A 22755-nucleotide genomic window follows, 5' to 3' on the forward strand; every position below is an offset into this window, starting at 1 on the left:
GGGGGTGTGGTTTTTTTTTTTTTTTTTTATTACTACCTGAACCTTCCATTTCTTGATCTAATGGCTCAAAGGTTGAATACTCATTAATCACGGATCTTTCTGCCTACAGCTTTTGAAGACATTATTTTGAATAGAAAATCATACACTAGGAAGCACATACTTTTTCAAATAGGACAAATATCCCAAGTGAGGTCATCAAAATGCCATAAAATCACTTTTTCATGTGAGTTCTAGCATTTACTATTGTACTTGCTGCTCTTTTGTAAGGCTAAATCTCAGCCCTGCTGTGGTCCATCATGTTCTCCTGTATCTAATCATCCACTAGTATTGAGATTTATGAAAGGTTTATTACATGTTGAACCTTGGGTACAAAGATTTCAAGTTCCATATAACTTGAATGTACAGTGGGCCTTTGAGTTACGACTGAAATACTGGTTTTGAGTTACGAACAGATCTTGAGTTACAACCAAAAATTCCACCGGGTGGGGGGGAGAGAGAGACTAACCATAATGCCCTCACGCTAAGCAGGCATTTATATCTCTATGGGAGGCCCACTTAGTAACTCGAGGTGAGGTTTAGGTATTAGTGTAGGGGTTAGGGGCCATTGTGACACTGAGTGAGATGTACAAACAGAACAGTGCTCTCTTGTGAAGATTTGATGACCTTCGGAGTGAGGAAACTTAGCCAAAGATTTGTGTAATGTTCTCTCAACCTAACTTGGTTACCCAGATAGAGAGTCCATATGTAGATATCGTAAAGGAACTGGTGGAGGAGGTGAAATTATTATTTCTGGTAGGCTAGGCACATTTTATAACGTTTTGGTGAGTACACTAGGAAATTATTGGTGTTTCTGGTAATTAATGTCCTTATACATCCATTTTTTATTATAGAAATGGTTAGGTAAGGGGTGCTTTTGGGAGGTTCAGAATGCATTATTGGGTTTCCCATTATTTCCTATGGAAAAATAGTCTTGATTTACAACCAACTTGGGTTACAACCAGCCCTCTCGAACCAATTGAGTTCGTATGTCAAGGGACCACTGTAGTCCTTTCTCAACTGATGAAACTTCCTTTTGCATCTCCAGAGACAAGCTTCTCTGACATTCTTGACATGAAGGGTAGTGTTCCTCATCAGTTACCTCAGCTAGAAAACTGTGAACTCTAAGCTCTTATGTGATATCCACCATACATGCAATTCTTCCACAACAGGGTGATCCTTTGCACTTATCTGAGGTTTCTTACAAAGATTGTCTGCTTTTCACATCAATCAATCCAACATATTGCCTATCTTTCCAAGTTATGTAAAGGAGTAAAACTCCTTCGCATTTGGATTAAAATTGACCTTGGCCTACTATTTAAAAAAAAAAAAAAAAAAAAACAAAACTCAACCACACCGCCAAACTTGCAGTTATTTGTCATATGTTCCTACAGACTTCTTACAGACTCCAAATGTATATTGTCTAACTGGATAGTGGATTGCATTCAACACTGCTACACCTTACAGATCAGACTCCTTTAAGGTTCCTCAGATAAGAGCTGTGCAATCTTCTGTTGCTCATCTTTGAGAGGTGCCTCTTGATGACATCTACAAAGCTGCTACCTGGTTATCGGTTCACATCTTTATGTCCTATTATTGCCTGGTCAATCTGTTACAGTAAATTTGGATAGATAGTTTTGCGTAACCTGTTCTTGCAGTAGTCATCTTGGCGTGGGGGGCCCAGGTTCCTTACTCAATAAATGCTCTGCTGTGACCCTCAGCTTGGGACACTTTTTTTTTTTTTTTTTTTTTGTATGTCATGGCTAATCTAGCTTGCTTATCAATGGGGGGGGGAAACAAGTTTGCTTACCATAAATGGTGTTTTTCATAGTTAGTATGATTTAGCCAAGGAATGCCTGCCCATTTCCCTGGAGCAGGGGTAGGCAATTCAGTCCTCGAGGGCCACAAACCTGTCTGTTTTAGGATATCCTAATGAATATGCATGACATAGATTTGCATACAACTGAAGCAGAGTGCATGCAAATCTCTCTCATGCATATTCATTAGGTATATCCTGAAAACCAGACTGGTTTGTGGCCCTCGAGGACCGGAACTGCCCACCCCTGCCCTGGAGAGTCTACTTCATAGCTGGATTGAGTTCTGATAATGCCTCAACCTCCTCAGTCAACACCTGTGTGGTAACTCCCACTCTCACTATTTTATTTTGTTTATAAAATTCTTATAACCTGCATATTTCATTTATCAGTTCACAATAAAATAAACTAAACAACATTTACAAATTCAAAGAAAAGAAAAAAGTCTGAAAAGACAGAAGAAATCCCCCATTCCTGAAATGTGTGCTCATAAGACATACTTTTATGTGCTTTCTTGAAGGTTTTAATGACTGTGTAGTTCATATAGTTTCAGGCAAATGAATTCCATAGACATGAACCTGCCACAGAAAATGCTCTGTTTCTCGTGGCAATTTCGATGGTAGGTATATCAAATTTTTGGCTTGTTGTTTTGTATAGTCTGAGAGTAGCCACAAGCCAGGTTGAAAAATCATTGGATAACAGTTTTAAATCCATGCTCAGAACTTTAGATTTTGACCTCCATATAATAGGCAACCAATGCAGTTTCCTAGGAGCGGGAGTTATATGATCTTTTAGTTTTGCATCCTGTTAAGAGCCTTGCAGTGACATTTTTGAATGATTTGAAGGGGACTTGTAGTTGAGAGAGAGGCCTAAATAGATGGAGTTATAGTAGTCCAAAGAATTAAGTATTAAAGTTTGCAGTACAGAATGAAAATCCTGTTCTAAGAGAGGCTTTACATTTTTTTTCAGAAGATTCTAGTTGTAGAAAGGTGATCTTACCACATTAACAATGTGTTCTTCCATAGAAAGTGTGCAATCCAAGGCGACACCCAAGATTCTGACCACTTGTTTTATTGGAAGTTGGAGTAAGTGGAGTTGGAGGTGGACGGGCAGGATTTTTGTGCATGAAGACCAGACTTATTTTAGTTTTTACAAGATTTAATTGTAATCTGTGGTGTGTTAACCATTGTTTAACTGAGTGTATACTAAGGGAAGCCAACTTCATGGTATTGGATCAGGAAATGGAGACAGGAATGAAAATCTGTATGTCCTCCATGTAAATGTTGAAATTGACACCTAAGCATGAAACGGGAGAGAGAGCGGACCCTTGTGGTACCCCAGACATAATTTTGAACATTTCTGAGCAGGCTGAGCCTATCCTAATGTGATTTAGAATAGTCTGTAAGAAAAGAAGTGAACTACTTGAGGGCTGTCCCTGAAATACATAATGAGACTAACTAAATGTGTTAAGAGTGTGATACAGTATTGAAGGTGGCTGAGATCAAGGAGATTAAGAATGTAGTCTGTTTTGGTGTCAAATCTGCGAAGAGTGGTGTGAAAGGAAGATGATAGAACTGTAGCCATTTCCATGGCCAGTGCAAGGGGATTAGGCACCCTAGGCGAGCTTTCTCCCTTGTCCGCCACCCCCCCCCCCCCCCCCCCCCCCCCCGGTCTCAGCCCCGACTCCTACCTCATTCTCGATCACACCCGCTGACTGTGGTTTTCTGGGTCGCGAGCAGGTTGGGCACTGCTTGCGGCCCGCCAAATCTCCACTCCTCTTTGCCACAGCTTGCGGCCCCATATGGCTCGCACCCAGTGGTGCACAAAGGGTCTCCAGCGCCCGGGGGCTAATGCATTTGTGTGCCTCTCCAGCATCGCCCCCTTAATCCTTCTTGTACTAATGCTTAAGGTCACAGAAAATCAGTGGCATCTCTAGACAGAAGAATTTTGGGAGGGAAGCCAAAATGACATTTCTTCATATCACACCCACCTCTATAGCATGGATCCTGCTTTAAAATTGGTTATAAAAAGTGTTAAAGTCCAAAGGGTCTTCTGCGTAATTTTAAAAAGCTGGCCAGTTTCACACTTCTAGTAAAACTACTATAAAATTATTTGATAGCCTCATTCAACTATTTCTATATGGCTATGAAAGTGAAGTCTCGAATATATAGGAAGGGACAGAATGTCAATATAAATCCTGCACCTCCAGTTCTGTAACTCTGTGCATCCACTGAAATTCCCCCTTACAGCTCATCATACTAAAAGATATTTTCAAATTCTGGTGTCACCTCACAGAAACAGCAGCACAAACACCTTCCACTGCCAGACACATTGTGAACTAACACAAAACCCCGCAAAAAAGACACTCAACATCTATACTGCAATCCCATCATAACATAACAGTAATAACAACCAAGGACTCAAACAATAACCCTACCTGCGAATAAGCAAGGGTAAATATTACACTGGGTCCTAGAATACCAATACACCACCTACTGAGGGAACAAAACATTTCCGATTTGCTATAGATCCGTATACAGACACTACATGCTAGCAGAATCTGTCGTCATGGGCAGAGACAGACCCTCACCAAATACAGAGCACAAATTAGAAAAAAGTGAAATGGAAACCCCAAGAAGCCAGATTCTGTATTAACAATGGAAAAACAGAACCACCATTCTTCATAAAACAATAAAATCAAGAAACACAAAGCTTCGGTTATAGTAAAACCATACTAATAAAAAAAAATATATTTTAAAACTACTGATAAAAAGAACTTCTATTAAAATCATATACATTTTTTTACAATTTCCCAAACACCAATAAAATATTTTAAAACAGCACATATATCAAATAATACCCAATAATTAAAACTAATAAGGATTTTAAAAAGCCCCTGCTGTCCATACATGGGAGCTCTTGGTTTCCAGTCACCCTGATATTGTCAAGGATTAGGAGGTTATCCTCTCTCACATGTCCATTCTCTCACACATACTTAACCCCAATATTTAAAAAAGGCTCCAGGGGCGATCCAGGTAACTATAGACCAGTGAGCCTGACTTCAGTGCCGGGTAAAATAGTGGAAACTATTCTCAAGAACAAAATTGTAAAGCATATAGAAAGACATGATTTAATGGAACATAGTCAACATGGATTTACCCAAGGGAAGTCTTGCCTAACAAATCTGCTTCATTTTTTTGAAGGGGTTAATAAACATGTGGATAAAGGTGAACCGGTAGATGTAGTGTGTTTGGATTTTCAGAAGGCATTTGACAAAGTCCCTCAGAGGCTTCTACGTAAACTAAAAAGTCATGGGATAGGAGGCGATGTCCTTTCGTGGATTACAAGCTGGTTAAAAGACAGAAAACAGAGAGTAGGATTAAATGGTCAATTTTCTCAGTGGAAAAGGGGTAAACAGTGGAGTGCCTCAGGGATCTGTACTTGGACCGGTGCTTTTCAATATAATATATAAATGATCTGGAAAGGAATAAGACGAGTGAGGTTATCAAATTTGCAGATACAAAATTATTTAGAGTAGTTAAATCACAAGCAGACTGTGATACATTGCAGAAGGACCTTGCAAGACTTGAAGATTGGGCATCCAAATGGCAGATGAAATTTAATGTGGACAAGTGCAAGGTGTTGCATATAGGGAAAAATAACCGTTGCTGTAGTTACACGATGTTAGGTTCCATATTAGGCGCACCAGGAAAAAGATCTAGGCATCATAGTGGATAATACTTAAAAATCGTCAGCTCAGTGTGCTGCAGCAGTCAAAAAAGCAAATAGAATGTTAGGAATTATTAGGAAGGGAATGGTTAAAGAACGGAAAAAGTCATAATGCCTCTATATCGCTCCATGGTGAGACCACACCTTGAATACCGTGTACAATTCTGGTCGCCGCATCTCAAATATATAGTTGCGATGGAGAAGGTACAGAGAAGGGCAACCAAAATGATAAAGGGGATGGAACAGCTTCCCTATGAGGATAGGCTGAAGAGATTAGGGCTGTTCAGCTTGGAGAAGAGACGGCTGAGGGGGGATATGATAGAGGTCTTTAAGATCATGAGAGGTCTTGAACGAGTAGATGTGACTCGGTTATTTTCACTTTCGAATAATAGAAGGACTAGGGGGCATTCCATGAAGTTAGCAAGTAGCACATTTAAGACTAATCAGAGAAAATTCTTTTTCACTCAACGCACAATAAAGCTCTGGAATTTGTTGCCAGAGGATGTGGTTAGTGCAGTTAGTGTAGCTGGGTTCAAAAAAGGTTTGGATAAGTTCTTGGAGGAGAAGTCCATTAATGGCTATTAATCAATTTTACTTAGGGAAGAGCCACTGCTATTAATTGCATCAGTAGCATGGGATCTTCTTAGTGTTTGGGTAATTGCCAGGTTTTTATGGCCTGGTTTTGGCCTCTGTTGGAAACAGGATGCTGGGCTTGATGGACCCTTGGTCTGACCCAGCATGGCAATTTCTTATGTTCTTACTGTCACATACATACACATTCATGCTCTTATACCCACCATAACCTCTCGCTCTCACACACACTGACACACTCTCAGGCTGTAAGATACTCTTCCCCCCCCTCCCCCCCCCCACACACACACTCTTACTTCCCTGGATTTTCTCATACACACTCATGCTCTCACTGGCTCTCTCACATACACACAGGTAAGCTCTATTATTTTCACACATACAAACCCCAGGAAGGCACCCATTCATTCTCATACGCAGACTCCCATTCATACACATGCACACACTAAAGGCAGACCCCCTCTTTCTTTTGCCAGCAACCTCAGAGCCTCTCTCATTCCTCTGCTGCCGCATGGCTATTGGGGAGGTGCTGATTGCTGCTACTGGCAATGAAGCCCATTCTGCTGCCTCCTCTGTGCAGGCCCCATGGGCTTCCATTTCCTCCATGTTGATCTCGTACATTGTGAGATCCGCATAGAGAAAGTGCTGCTCTTGCACATTTCCAAAGATTACATGTGCCAATCAGTAAAAAGTAAATTTTTTTTTTTTCATTTGCTGTCTGATCTTAGTTTTCTAATCGGTTGATCACAGGCTTTTTTTCCCACCATCCCTTATTTTTTTTTTTTTTGCTAATTCCTTTTATATTGGGTTTTTTTTCTATTTCTTTTCTCGCAATCTGTCTTCTTTCCTCAAACCCACAGTCAGGTTCTCCATTCTCACATGTTTGCTCTCACTCGCTCTTTCTCATACAATCATTCATACACACAGGGGCAGATTTTGAAAGGGTTACGCACGTAACCCCCAAACAGCTGCCCCTGCGCGCGCCGAGCCTATCTTGCATAGGCACAACTGCACACAAGCCCCGGGGCACATGTATATCCCGGGGCTTTCAAAAATGGACAGTCCGGGGGCATGGTAGAGGTTTGGGGGTGGTCCCGAATTCTCCGGTACAGCGAGCCGGCACGCGCAAGCTAGGCAGGCGTAATTTCGGAAACAGAAGGTGTGGGGGGGAGGGGATTTAGTTAGAACTGGGGGTGGGCTAGATCGGGGAAGTGGGGAGGGGGAATCGCAAAAAAAAGTTCCCTCCAAGGCCGCTCTGATTTCGGAGCGGCCTTGGAGGGAACGGGGAAAGCCATCGGGGCTCCCCTTGGGCTCGGCGTGCACAAGTGTGCACCCACTTGCGTGTGCCGACCCTGGATTTTATAACGTGCGTGGCTGCACGCGCATGTTATAAAATCGGGTGTAGATTTGTTCGCGCCTTGTTGCGCGAACAAATCTCTGCAAACATTCAGGTCCTCACTCCCACATACAGTCTCAACTCATCTCATATACACACTCTACAGGCTCTGGGCCTCCTCTTCACTGGTTGCCGCAGGATGGGCTCTGCAGCGGCCCTGATCTTCTCGGGCCGCCCGCAGTGTGGGATCCGTGGTGGAGGCTCTGCTACTGGGCCGCCTCCTCTTCTCAGGCCGCTGCGACTTGGTATTTGCGGCAGCCCGTAAGCGCTGCTCCTCTTTGCACGTGGCTGATGCTGCTCCTCTTCCTTACTGCCCGTGCGGCTCCGGCAACATTTTTCTTCCGGGGCCATGCGGGCAGGAAGGAGGAGGAGCACCTGCAGGTTTTTTTCTTCAGGCCGTGGTGACATGAGCTCCACCTCAGCCCTGCTGATCTTCTTGCTGTGTGTATCCGGCACACAGCACAGCAGTAGTTCACTGCTCAGCCGCCAGTGGGATGAGGTCCACCGGCAGCCGCGTGAGCCTTCATGTCTGCCATCAGCGCCCTAGGCCCAGGCCTAGTTCGCTTAGTGCTTCCACCGGCCCTGGCCATTTCTGAAGCTGTGTTTCCTAGAGTCTAAGATATTAGATTTATTAGCTAGGAGAGGAGAGTCCGTTCAGTGCTGCCAGATGATGTCAGCCACACGTAATTTCTAATTCATCTTTTTATCTATGGGAATCTTTTACAGTAAGTAAACTTCCTTTCACTGTTTTTTTTTTGTCCAGCCTTTCCTTGCCTCTCTTTCCATTCCCTTGCATCTCCAGTTTCTCCTGTGTCACAAGATTGTCTACTTCTCTTACGCTTGTAGAATGGATGCATCTTTATTCTCCCAAGATGTCTTTCTTCAAATCCATGCAATGGCATCTTTTTCCTCGCTACAGCATGAGCCCTGGAGTGTGGGAATTAACTGGCAGCATGCAGGTCGTGTCTAGCCAGTCCCCATTTTGTCCATTACACACACAGTGCACACAATCTCTCCTCATCTTCTCCCCTCCTGAGCTGCCTTATTTTAGTCCTTCCAGTCTCTATCCTATCCGCAGGCCGAGTGAAACAAGGAGTGTACTGAGCACTGGAGGTGACCCATTTTGAATGCTGAGAGCAGCAGCAGTGGAGGAGCTCTGGCAGTCTGTGTTGGGCAAGGTAACTGTCCAAGCCAACTGCATCACACTTTCTCCCTTCTCCAGTACTTGAATATACAGGGAGCTAGTGCATTGTGATTAGTCGGTGTGTCTTTCTCTTTTTCTCTCCCTTTTTTGTGTTTAAAATTTGGAAGCCAGGCTCTCAATGCTTCCCTAACATTTCTCTTGAACATGCGAGTCCTCTATGCCCACATTGTCTGCTCCATGGAGTTTGGCATGCCACAACATTTTTGTTAACTCAGGTATGCCTTCGGTTTGAAAAGGTTGGGAAACCTTGCCTTTTAAGGAGCCCTCTTCCCATTGTTACTTAAAGGGAACACATGGTAGAATACAATATACATACCAGACATGAAATAACATATATCTAAAGGTTAAGTGACACTCCCAACAATATTTCATAGAAACCTGGGACCTTGCTTATTTACTTCAGCGTATTCTCCATGGTGTCTTTTCTCCACAGGAGTTCATAAAATTCTGTCAATCCCTATTGCCATCCCCAAAACCAAATAGATGTACTTAGTATAAAGTTATTAACTCTCATTTATAACCTTATTCATAAGGACTCATCTGCTTGGCTAGCTTCAGCAGTTTGTTTATACAAACCCACTAGACATCTACAGTCTACAAATAAAAATGTATTGGAATTCCCAACCCTTAAACTGGCAGGACTGGACCTTACTAGGAACAGAGCAATATCAGTTGCTGGCCCATGTCTGTGGAATGACAGTCTAGAGTAGTTATGGACTGCTCTCACTTTGAAATTTTTCAAAAGACTTTTTTTTTTTTTTTAGTAGCTTTAAGTCTAACATTGAAATATAAAATGTATATTTATATTTGATTTGTTGATTGAAACAAATTTATATGTATTTCTTTGACTTTGATTATGATTGTTATAACTTCTTGATTTTGAATTTTATGTATATATATATTTTTTATTTTTTTTAATTGTCTGGACTTGGGAGTAAAAAAGGATATCACTACACATTTCCCCTAAGGACCAGAGGTTGATGTTTTGCTTTTATTTTTAATTAATTTTTTTTTAGCTATCAATTTTTCTTCCTTATCCTTTTGTAATTCCAGGTCTGGGATCTGGGGATTTTTCCTTTATATCTTCCCTGCCCCCACATACCTAGTCTACAGGGCAGTCATTGCAACGACCAATCATGGGCCCTAAATCTAGCCAACAGGTGTCAACCTTAAGCAATGACCAAGGCTCTACTCCTGAGGGCTGTGAACGTGCAGGTGCTGCTTCTGCAGCATCCCCAGGCGACCCAGGAAGTGGAGGACTCTCTGGGATTGAGCTGGGGATCTTCCGCATAGCAATGCACAGCACTTGCTACCAAGCTGACCCAGGTTGGTGTTTATGCCAGCTGAGTTACACAATATCTTCATAAAAGATCACTCTGTGAAAGCTGTTTTCCATAAACCTTTTACAGTTTAGCATCTGAGCTATTCAGGAGTGAGCAAATTTTACTTTATTTGATTTACATGCTCTGAAAAGGTTTGCTGCAGGGTAAATATGTATCTGTCGTACAGTGCTGTGGTTAATTTGAGGTAATCTACTCCAGATTGTCAGACTAGAGTAGGCTGCCTCATGTGCCCTAGTTTTGTCAGTTGCCCACTTCCTCACTTCCTCACATCATTTTATCTTTTACCATTTTACTATAGATTTGTAACATACCGTAGACTTTGCAATCCAGGTCCCACTGCTGAAACTTGTGGCCTGTTGAGATCCTCCAGCATGGTTCCCAGCATCTGACAACTTCTCTATATACCGCTTTTTATCTGGGGCAGACTCCAGAAAGATGTTCTATCAGCCAAGACATTGTTTCTCTTTTCGCTCTGTGCCGATGTTGCACGCACTTGTAAGTTACCATGGTCTCTTCTTCCCGCACTCTACTTCTGGGTTTTTGTAGGCCTAACTGGCTGATGATGTCAGCACTATTCCTGTATATATATAGAAACCAATTCCACTCATTGGGTGCCTTAGCAACAGGTCTTACTTCCTGCTTCTGATTCTCTTCACTTCGCTGTTCCTGCTCTATCTACTTTTAACGACCTGGTTTTGTTCCTGACCTCATCTGTGCCTGAATGCTGCCTGCCTTGACCTTGGATTGAATATTGCCTGTGTATTTTAACAAGTAGGCTAGTTGGCAAACCAGCAAGACAACACAGGGTAATCTCTAGTTCAGCGGTTCTCAACTGGTATGTCGTGACACTTCCCGGTCCCCCACTGATCCAACTGCTCCCCTTGCCCCAGCAAGATGCAAACATTTTTCTTCTGCCTGGGCGGAACATGGCAGGATAACTGGAGTTAGCAGCACTAGTAGCATGGTCTCTTCTTCCTGTCTCTGTGGCCTGGAAGAGGAGGTGGTGCGTAGCTGCTACGTGTGCGGGAAGAAGAGACCATGGTAACTTACTGCGCACACTTGTATTGGCCAAGAGCGAAAAGAGAAACATCTGCCCCCTTGGCCGATGGAACACCTTTCTGGAGACTGCAAGGGTTGGAAGAAGAGGCTGCTGCTGCCACCAGTTCTTTGGTGGTTTGGGGGGGGAGAGAGTGAGTGAAGCATGCGTTTGAGCCAGCGTGTATGAGAAAGAGGTGTGGATAACTATGATTGAGAGCATGTGATTGTGATCCCGTGAGTAAATATGTGAGCGACAGCCTATGTAAGTGAGAGAGACAATGTTATATATGTGTGAGAGAGAGTTTGTGTGACTGAGAGAGAGGAGAAAGCTGCAAGTAAACCTCCTGCTAATTCAAAACAATCTCAGGGCACCTGGATATCAAACATTCCCAGGTTATAGAGAGCAAAGCATTTTTTATCCATATTAATTTTAATTACTTCACCTTTTGTGTCTGCTGTTTTGACATTTTATTGGTGTCTTGAAATCTTTTATTTGAGTTTTTAATTATTGGGTATTCCATTCATCAGCTGTTTTGAAATCTGTTCTTTTTAATATTATGGTTTTACTGCTGTCTTTATATTTCTTGATTTTTGTTTTGAGCACTGGTGATTTCCCGTCGATAGTAGGGCTGAATTAGCCATGCTGTCTGGGAAGCGTTACAACCCTAAGTAGGTGGCGTTTCCTCAGCCAATCACAGAACTTTGACTCTGTGTGCAGCTGCGCAGTGGTGTTCCCGCGCGATTCCCTCTCCTCTTCAGTTTCTTTTTTTCCACGAACTCTATCACATGCAGGGTTTTTTCCTTAAGCTACTTTTTTCCTCACAATTTTTCGGAGATTTTTTTTTCCACGTTTATTTCTCTCAATTTTTTTTCATCCCAGATGGCTCTGAAGTCATCCGGCTTCAAATACTGCCAATGTGGCAAAATTAGGCTCAGATCACGACCAAGCGTTGTGTAGAGATTGCGGCCGCATGTCTCCACGGGCCCAGTGTCAGCGGGCAGCAAAGATGGAGCGACTAAGGATGGGCTCATATGCCCCACAGACATCAGCACATTGGGACCGGCGAAGAAGGGTAAGACCCACATCAAAAGGGCTTCCTCCCTAGGACCCTCAGAATTGCAACGGGTCGTGTCCAATACCGGGCCAGGGTTTCACATACCCTTAGGGCCTTCTAAACGAGCCGGGGCTCCGGCGGCAGTACTACAGACAGGGATTGGGAGATGTCGTCCGGCTCGCAGGCTTCTGGGTCGGGCCGACCCCATCCTTCAGTGCTGACAAAGCGGGCGCATCTACGGCGCTTCAATGGCACAGGGATTGGCGCACGATCCATCATCGGCATGATGCACCGCTGAAGCAAAGCATTAAAGAAAAGTGGCGTCATACGACTTATCGGACACATCCATCGACTCAATCCTCAAGGAAGAGAAAAGAGAACATTCTCAAGACGCCCCACGGGACACCAATATAAGCCCAGATATTGATGTGGCGTGTGTCTGCTCCAGAATCCCACTCTTCAGGTCAAACACCAGTGAGTGAGCGCTCTTTCTAGTCTCTTCTCTGTATCTCAGTCCAAGAGACGCTCTCCTTCATTACAGATTCCATTGACCAAACGTTTTCGTTAGTCTCCGGTCATTCCAGCAAGGACCCAGCTTAAAAGGACATCACCTGCGGACATCTTGTTGGCTGCCATTCCGACAAAAACCCTAAAACATGACTGCACATCCCTCCTCGGGGTACATTAGCAGTATCTGCAAAGACTAAAAAATCTCTGAAGTTTTAAATTCTTTCTTTAAGGATCTGGAGTAGTCAAAGCAGGTACCACTAATGGGGTCCCCTCAAGATTCCTGCCTCATCACAAGGTATTGAGCCACTGGACCCAAACATAGAACATACACAGGTCCAGCCACTGAGCCCTAGTTCTCGGATATCGACCTATTCCTCCAACTCTTCGACAGGAATACCATCTGACCCACTGGAAGGCCTACTGGAGCCATATCCTCCCCGGATGATCTGACCTATGCAACTTTTATTGAAAAAGTAGATAACCTCCTTCAAGTTGAAACGGGAAAGGTTCCTGATCCCAGGGCAGAAATGATGGGATCCTAAAAATCTTTGAAGCTCCTCCTGAGCCAACTGCTTTACCACCGCATTCGGTTCTAGATAACGTCCTGCTTAAAATCTGGAAAACACCACCTTTTTCAACAATGGCAACATCCAGAAAAATAGATATCAAATATAAAATGCATAACTCAACCATTTACGAATCTTCTTCTCAGCTTCCTCATCACTCCATTGTGGTCGAATCAGCTTTATCAAAGGCAAAGCGTACCAAACTACATTCTAATGCCCTGCTGGGCTGTGAAAATAAATACCTAGACAACTTTGGAAAGTATACCATTCCTCTATGTTGGTGACTAGGATACAGCATCATCAATTTTATACTACGCAGTACCTTCTTGAATCTCTTCAAAAACTACGCCCAATTTGTTTCAGAGGACAACACACTCCCACAGCCTTTTCTGGACATAGAGGGTCTCCAACATCTAAGATCTATATACGAATCTTTCGAGTCATCGGCAGGAGCCTCCACTTCTGCTTAAGGTGAGTACAATTCGGCCTGATCATGAAAAATTGGCCAACATCCCATGCGGTGGTGAACAATCTATTTTGGGGACACAGTCTCTCTCATTCGAAGGAACAGAGTGCGGCCATACTCTTCCTTATGACACCCAGCAGAGGTTTTATCCTTCTTACCGTCGACGGTATTATTCATGGCCATATTCACAATATAGGCCTCAGCCTTATGCTCTGCCCAGGAATTCCTCCCAGACTACACCATCAAGGGGCAGATCCAAACAACAAAGGTAGCAAAAACAGGTATCTGCACCTCAACAAAAACCACCATCATCTTTTTGAGGTCAATAGAGCCACCACCACCAAAATTCATAGGAGGATACCTTCAATTTTTCCTAAGTACTTGAGAATCCATTACATCAGACCAGTGGGTGATCAACATCATCAAATAAGATTACCCTCTAAATTTCATATCCCTTCCTTCCCTTCCTCATATTACTCGGATACGGACAAGATGCTCACACTCAGCATCCGTCAACGCAGAATTAGCCAACCTGCAAATTCAGAAATCCATACAAATAATCCCTCTTCAACAACAGAACCAGGGATTCTATTCCCAATACTTCCTTATTCCAATGAAGTCGGGGTCTCCGACCCATTCAGGATTTACGACTACTCAACAAACATATCCAGAAAGAAAAATTCAAGATGACCTCTCAAGAAAATCTTGCCACTAATACAACCCAATGATTGGTTATGTTCCATCGACCTGAAGGATGCATACTCCCATATCCCAATTCACCCATCCTCTTGGCGTTTACCTCTGTTTTCAAGATCAGAATACACACTACCAGTACAAGGTTCTTCCCTTTGGCCTATCCTCAGCCCCAAGAGTATTCACAAAATGCCTAGCAATGGTGGTGGCTCATCTCTGGGAACTTTTGATCCAAATATTCCCTTATCTGGACGACTGGTTAATAGTAGAGTCAGATCCACCTACACTATGAGCGCATACGTTACGTACGATCAACTGTCTTCAAACCCTGGGATTCCTTGTCAACTACAAGAAGTCACACCTACAACCTACACAACTTCTTTAATTCATAGGAGCTCTCATCAATACAGTAGGAGAGAGCCTACCTTCCCAGAGACAGGATTCAAACTCTTACAACATTGGCTCACAGCCTACTTGACAAAACCCAAGCATCAGCATGCCAAGTTCTTAAACTTCTCTTCTAGGACATATGGCGGCAGCCATCTATGTGGTTCCCCACACCAGACTGCATATGCGATGCTTACAATGGGGCCTAAAGACCCCGTGGTCAGTTTCTACAACCCCTCAACTGCAAGGTTTGACTTACCAACTCAATGAAAGAAGATATTCGTTGGTGGCTCTCTCCCAGTAACCTATCCTCTGGCGCCCCCTTCCGTTTACCCCATCATCAGCTCACACTTACGACTGATTCCTCCAGGAAGGAATGGGGAGCCCACCTAGGCGACCTAAAAAACTCAAGGTCTATGGACACCTTGAGAGACTACATACCAAATCAACCTCCTAGAGTTGCGTGCCATTTGAAAAGCACTTCAAACGTTCTCGACCCAAATCTGGGGAGCAAGTCTATTGATATACACAAACAACCAAGTGGCCATGTTTTACATAAACAAAGGAGGAGGGTCCGGTTCCTGGACACTGTGTCGGGAAGCAACTCTAATACTTTTCTGGACTCTCAAAGCCCAAGTAACCCTCCAAGCCACTTACCTTCCATGTCTCGACAATGTAATGGCAGACCGTCTAAGCAGAGTTTTTCATCCACAAGAATGGACTTTAACCCAGAAGTGGCATTACACGTTTTCCAAAAGTGGGGTTTCCCCATAATAGACCTCTTCGCAATGGAAACAAATATGCAAGTTCAGAGCTTTTGCTCCATTTATCCCAGCAAACTACGGTTCGCCCCAGATGCCTGTCTCATTCCATGGACACCAGGCTTAATGTATGCCTACTTGCCCATTCCACTGATTTCTCGAACACTTCAAAAATGCATTCAAGAAGTGGCAGACATGATACTCATCGCCAGAGCATGGCTGAGACAACCGTGGTATGCGTATCTAATACGACTTTCCATACGCCCAAAGATACTGCAGAACCTTCCACATCTTTTAACACAAGGGGGTTCTCTCCTCCATCCAATGCATCAATCGCTTCATCTCAAGGCGTGAGATTGAAAGGCAAATATTAAACCACCTAGGCCTACCTACACAGATATCCTTATTGCATCCAGGAAACCTTCAACCAGACACAATTACACTGGAAAAATGGCACAGCTACCAAAATTGGTGTAGCCCAAGGAACATAGAGCCTTTTTCAGCCACGGCCACTCAACTGCTGCATATCTGCACACCCTTTACAATGCAGGTTTAGCCACCACGTCAGTCAGAGTTTATAGCAGCGTTTCATGACCCTCATAATCTACCAATTTCAAATCATCCGTTGATCTCCAGATTCATGAAGGGCATGCTTTGGCTTCGACCACTGGTGACGAAACCTCCGGTACCATGAGACCTAAATGTGTGGGTGTTTTTTTTGTTTTTTTTTTTTTTTTAAATTAATATAAAACCACATTAACAATATATTGTCAACAAACGGTGCTATCATATGCATAGTAACAAACCTCCAGAAAACAGTTAAGTAATATGTGCCACTGGTGAATCACTGACTGTAGGAACTAGTCGTCATAATTTGTCCCTTGCACAGTCCTTTGCCCTCCTTGCCCCTGCCCTCCAATGTGGACACACAGGTTACTCATAAACCACTATCTTCAGGAATAATGTGGAATATCTTGGACCATATTCTGTAAAACCTAGGTAGAGAATCCCTTCTAATAGCAGTCAATTCTTCCAGCATATAACTACCGTAATTTTACTAATAACTGTGTGGGGGTCAGTATGGTGTTGGACTTCCAATGAGCGGCCACCAACACACTTGCTGCGGTATTCACATACTGAAACAGTGTTTGCTGATCATCTGTATACCCCTCATAAGGAATTCCCAGTAGCCATAACTCCACCATCAATGGAACTTGGACTCCAGCAATCCCTGACAGGCCCTCCAAAAACATTGTATGTGGGGACAACTCCACTACATATGGAAGAAAGTGCCTATTTGGTAACAATTCTGCCAGCACATGGAGGAGAGGCCCAGAGACCACCTGGCTATTCGAGCCGGAGAATAATGCCAGAGATCAAAGTTTATATCTATTTTCAATCAAAGCTGCAGACATTGAGATTCTTCCCATTGGCCCCTGTCCCAGGTGACTCCCAAGCTGCATGTGTGCCCCTTTGGTACAATCCTGACCTATCAGTAATTGAGATCTTGGATATGTTTCCAGACTTTACCTGCCAAAATACAGTACCCCTCCAAAAAGGGATTGGCCCTGCTGTAAATCTCTGGTCACGCCTTTGGTGAGGAAGTGTTTCAGCTGGGCAAAGGCTAAGAAATCAATCTTAGGTAGGTCCTATATTCATTGTAGTTGGTCAAATGATAACACTCCATTGTGCCATACCTGCCCCAGACAAGTAAGCCCCAGTTTTTCCCAGCTATGATTATACCGGATTCAGAGATGTGGTGACCAGAACTGCACAGTGTTCAAGATGCGGTCTCTCCATGGAGTGATACAGAGGCATTATGACATCTTCAGTTTTATTTTCTATTTTCTTCTTAATTCCTAACATTTTTGCTTTTTTGATCACCACAGCATACTGGGTGACAATTTCAATGTATTATTAGACTATGATGCCTAGATCTTTCCTGGGTGGTAACTCCTAAGCTAAAACCTAACATTGTTTAACTATAGCAAGGGTTATTTTTCCCTATATGCATCACTTGTCTACGTTAAATTTCATCTGCCATTTGGAAACCCAATCTTCCAGTCTCGCTGAGGGATCAGTAAGAAAAATTTGTTTGCACTAATACTAAGATCTGCAACAGAGTAGACAAAATGAAGAGCATTATAAGAAAGTTTGAGTGGTCAAATGATTACCAGCTAAGATTCAATGCAAAAAAAGTGTAGTCTTGTGCAAAAATTTAAGGGAACAGTACACAATTGAGGAAGAGGGTGAGACTTTGGGGTGATCATATATGATCTTTTAAGTACAAATCAGTGATCAGAGGCCAGTGCAATACTATGGTGCATAAGAAGAGGTATAACCAGTAGAAAAAGAGAAGCAATAATGTCTAGGTGCACATAACTGGCAAAGGCCTCTTCTGGAGTATGTCCAGTTCTGGAGGCTGTGTTCTGAAAGGATAGACAATAGAGGTAGGCCAAGGAAGGGCTACCTAAAATGATGCAAGTCTTTCACTAATGGCCTTTTTTTTTTTTTTTTTTAAATGAGACGCAAGGACCTATATATGTATAACTTAGAAGAGACTAGGGGGGGGGGGGGGGGGGGGAGGAGAATGCTAGATACATTTTTAACTACCTCAGATATATATAATATACAGGAATCTTTTCCAGTTTAGAACGGGTCACAATTTATAAAATTCCAAGGGGGCAGATTTCTGATGTCACATTAGAAAATATTTCACAGAGAGGGTGGTGGATGCATGTAGTGTTCTCCTAGTGGAAGTGATGGATGCAAAAACAAAGTGTGAGAAATATTTATAAATGATCTAGAAAAGGGAATGTTGAGTGAAGTGATCAAATTTGCAGACAATACATAATTTCTGAGTTGTTAAATCACAAGTGAATTGTGAAAAAATATAGGAGGATTTTGCGAGACTGACAGGCTGAGTATTTAAATGGCAGATGAAATTAAATGTGGACAAGTGCAAAGTGATGCACATGGGGGAAAAGTAACCTACATTGTAGTTACTAGGTATGTGCATTTGCTTAGGAGTTACGCACATTACCCGTGGACTTAAAAGGGATAGTGTGCACATAACTTGACCTATTAAAAGTACACGCATACTATCTATTATGCATGTACTATAAACTCCACAATTTCCATGTGAAACTCCAAATCAAATGCATACCCTTTTAGCGCAGACTTTTCCCTTTGGATAAGAACTCTGCTTTGTGTATTGTATCAGAAGAAATAATTGGTTTGGAATAATTTTCTCACAGCAATTTTAATCTTTGTTAGACTTGATCAGGAGGTTTCAGTTAATTTCACTTATTTTGTGATGGTAAACAATACTTTTTTTTTACAGCTTCTGCATTCAGCTTGTATCCTTGAAAACCATACCTGGGGTGTATCACTCAGGTATGTAAAGCTATGGGAACACAGATTAAGATTAGTGTGGAATTAATCACTGCCTAATCACAAGGTAGTTCTTGAACATTGGTGACTCATTAGCTTAGATTCTGCTTTTCCCTCTGATTCTCTCTGTGACCTCAGTCAAGGCCCTTTATCTTCCTGTGATTAGGTAACAGTAATAACCACCCCCACCTTGCTCTTTCTCCTCTTTGCCTGTGGGAAAGCTGTCCTATAGAATAGGCATCCAGACTGGTTGCCAGTTTTTCTACCTCATGGTAGATCTTAGGCCAGGGGTCCCCAGGACAGGGTTGTGAACCACTGCCTTAGGCAAAGGAACTACTATATGTAAATCTCTTAAATATGAGGTGGCTGTATTAGGAAGCATACAGGGATTCTGTTTTTAGATCAAGGAAAAATAGTTCCAAATATTACTACTGTTTAATTTACAAAGGTTGCAGAAATCCTGCAGACTTTTGCATAGTTTGTCCTATAAAGCACCAGTTTGAAAACTGCATGACTGTGCTTAAATTCAGGGAGAAACTTGAAGATCTTGACTTTTCCCATGTGTGTGTGTGTGTGTTTTTGTAGAGCTAGCTAGCAGCTCTCCCCTTCCCCAAGACCACGAGGAATAAAGGGAGATAGGAGGGAGAGGCACCCATGTAGGAACCAGCTTTTCCTGCTGGCACAGTGTTTGAGCCGGCTATCGTTGCTGCTCCTTCACCTCGTCATCTTTCCAAACTCATGTAGGAACTGACAGCTTCTTCTGCTTCTCTTGTGCGGGGCGGGGGGCGGCGGCCCCCACGTGGGAGCTAACTCCTTCATCGGATGCCACCTGTGCTGCAAAGCTTGTCTGGAGGCCTGTGTCGTGTGAATGCTGTGGGTGCTAGGTGCAGTTTGATAGATGTAGATTAAAAAGCATTATGTGGAATTGCAGAAATGATTTACTTTTTTGAGTGATGAAGAAGCTATTAAATCTGAACCCAGGTCCATCTGAAAAAAGATGAAAGATATTTATGGATCTAGGCTTGATATTTGTTTCCATGGAGAGTATTTCAAACCTTACCTGCCACCCTACCAGATGGACCAAACTACCTTTGTGTGGCCTCTGTGAGAGATGTCAAAGGGCTTTGAAAAGGTTGGACTTATTGAATGACTGTAAAATTAGATAAGTTTTATTACAATTATTAGTTTGATTTTGCTACTGCAATTTCGCCAATTGTAAACCGGCTTGACATGTATTTGAAAGTCGGTATATAAAGTTGTATAAATAAATAAATAAATAGTCATAATGAAAGCACTGATGTTTTGTGAGTAGGTTTTTTTTGTTTTGTTTTTTTTTTGGGGGGGGGGGTGTGTGTGTGTGTGGAGATTTTCACCTGCAGATGTGACCATCACTCTGCCAGATGCACATTTTACCAATTCCCATCACTACTATGGATGAAAAAAATCTTATAAATTTCTCCAAACTGAAAAAAAAAAATTCAGGATTTTGTTTTACTTCCTATCATATTCATTTTCAAAGAATCACTTCTGATTTGTGTGCCTGTTTACTCTGTTTAATGTTGATTGTACACTGCCTCTGATAGACTTATCTGAAGTGCTATATAAATATAATAGAGAAAAAAAATACCTTACAGTAGGCTACATTTATTTGCTCTGTTCAAACAATGTCCTTAAAAAAAAAAAAAAAAAAAAAAAAAAAAAAGTGTCTTAGTGTATTTTCCAATAGTTAGTATAAGCTTTTCAGCTAAGCTGGAGGCCCTTAAACCAACTAATCTTTTTGTAGCAGAGTCAAGTTTAGTGATCGGAGAAATGAGCTTAATGGGCATGACATGAGTAACAGGGGGCTGTTTGACTGTAGAAGTCGAGAAAGAACTCCTTCACAAAATGATAGTCTTGGGTTGCTGCCATAGCATGTGGGGGAAAAATGTATTGTTCTTCCATCTCCAGCAATTATCTAAATCTGAAACATCTCAATATCTGCATCTTACAACACGTTAAATTATGAAGAACAGGCCTTCCCATGTGAGCAGTTGGAAACCTTTCTGAATTCCTTGGAAAGGTTGGGTGTAAATCAATCTATTTTAAATAGAAACCCTCTGCACTGCATGGTACTTGTACGTACACAAGCAGTGGTGGTTTAAGGAATTAGTGTATGAAGAATAGGCTGGGGGCTTGGGGAAAGGAAGAACTCGGAGGGTTGGCCCTCATTAAGAAAGGGGGAGAACACAAATTTTGAGGAGCCTCTAATGTAAATAGGTGGTGTTGGCGGTATTACACTGCCCTAGCTTCTGGACCTTCCTAGTAAATTGAGATGCAAAGCTTAGTGTCCCCTTATTTGTCTGCCAAGCTTATGAATTTGAAACTTTGTGTGCTGTTCTGTCAGTTTAGCTTCATTTTTTGGGGGGTGTGGGGAAGTGAGTAGCCCAGCCTGACTTCCCTGTGGTGTTTCATTTTGTGAGTCCTTCCTGATTCACCAGTTGACATGGACTGCTTGTGTGTGTGTTTTCTCTTTCTTGCTGCCTTGGGGGGGGTGTATGCAAACATATTCTAGAAAGCTGAATAAGTAAGTTACCAACAAAAATGTAGGACCTCTTTAGATGTTAAGTGAGCCAGTAATCCAAAAAGGTTAGAGAAGTCTAAAACCAAATACCATCAGTGGTAAAATTGTTAGAATCAGTACAGGGTAAAACTTTTATATTGCATCCTCATCTTGCTAGCTTTGCTTCCAAATCATCCAGTTGTTAAAGGAAGTACGAAGTGTGCATGTATAGATTTTCTTTTCTGGAACTTTCCAGGTTTAACCTAGTTGAAAATGGCCTCTCCCTTTTTGGATTGAAAATTTATTTATTTATTGGCTTTTTTATACCGAAGATCATGTACAAGTACATATCGCTTCGGTTTACAGAGAACCAACAATAGGAAATTACAGCAAACAAAATGAAAGAAAAATCGAATATGGATTACATAATAAGGATTTAGGGGAACTTCGAGAAGGCAAACACATCCAAACTTAAGAACTATAATGTAGGATCAGGTAATAAGGACTTTAAGTAAATGCTCTTGAGAAGAGCCAGATCTTCAGTTTTTTTTTGTTTTTTTTGAACGTCCGCAGGCAGGGTTCTAGGTGGAGTTCCGGGGGAAGATTGTTCCATTGTATGGGACCAGCAATTGAGAAGGCTCATTTCTTGAGAGCTGACTTGGCAGGGGGAACATGAAGGGTACCTAGGTATGTTCTAATTGGTCTGGAAGCTGAGTGATGTTGAAGAGGGCAAGATAGTTCGAGCGAGATTAGGGAGTGAATAATTTTGTGGATCATGGTTAGAGCTTTATACAGAATTCTGAATTTAATAGGGAGCCAATGTAAGTTCATAAGAATAGGAGTGATGTGTTCTCCTCTGGCATTGGTTAAGATCCTGGCTGCAGAATTCTGTAGCATTTGAAGTGGTTTGGTAGTGATAGCTGGAAGGCTGATTAGAAGGGAATTACAGTAATCTATTTTTGAGAATAAAATGGCTTGGAGAACTGTTCGGAAGTCCTGAAGATGGAGAGGCTTCAAATTTTTTAAAATAAGTAATTTATGAAAACATTCTTTTGTTGTGTTGACTAATCTTTTTAAATTCACCGATTGTCTATAGTTACTCCCAGATCTCTTACATTTGTGGTGGTGGACATTTGGCGTGAAGGGAGGTTGTGGATCACCTGAGCGGAATTGTCCTCTTGAATGATGAGTAGAAGTTCCGTTTTTGACGTGTTGAGTACTAGATTAAGGTTGGTGA

General features: G+C 42.4%; 1 protein-coding gene across 1 annotated transcript in view; it reads left to right on the top strand.

Moving 5' to 3' along the window:
* The window catches only part of SLC4A4 (solute carrier family 4 member 4), a 782778-nt gene that overhangs the window by 22774 nt on the left and 737249 nt on the right, over positions 1-22755 (top strand). The window contains exon 3 of the mRNA XM_029598711.1: positions 18930-18982. Coding sequence (XP_029454571.1) covers positions 18930-18982 — 53 coding nt within the window. The remainder of the gene's footprint in view (positions 1-18929; positions 18983-22755) is intronic.

Source organism: Rhinatrema bivittatum, chromosome 1, assembly GCF_901001135.1.
Source record: "Rhinatrema bivittatum chromosome 1, aRhiBiv1.1, whole genome shotgun sequence".
NCBI lineage: Eukaryota > Metazoa > Chordata > Amphibia > Gymnophiona > Rhinatrematidae > Rhinatrema > Rhinatrema bivittatum.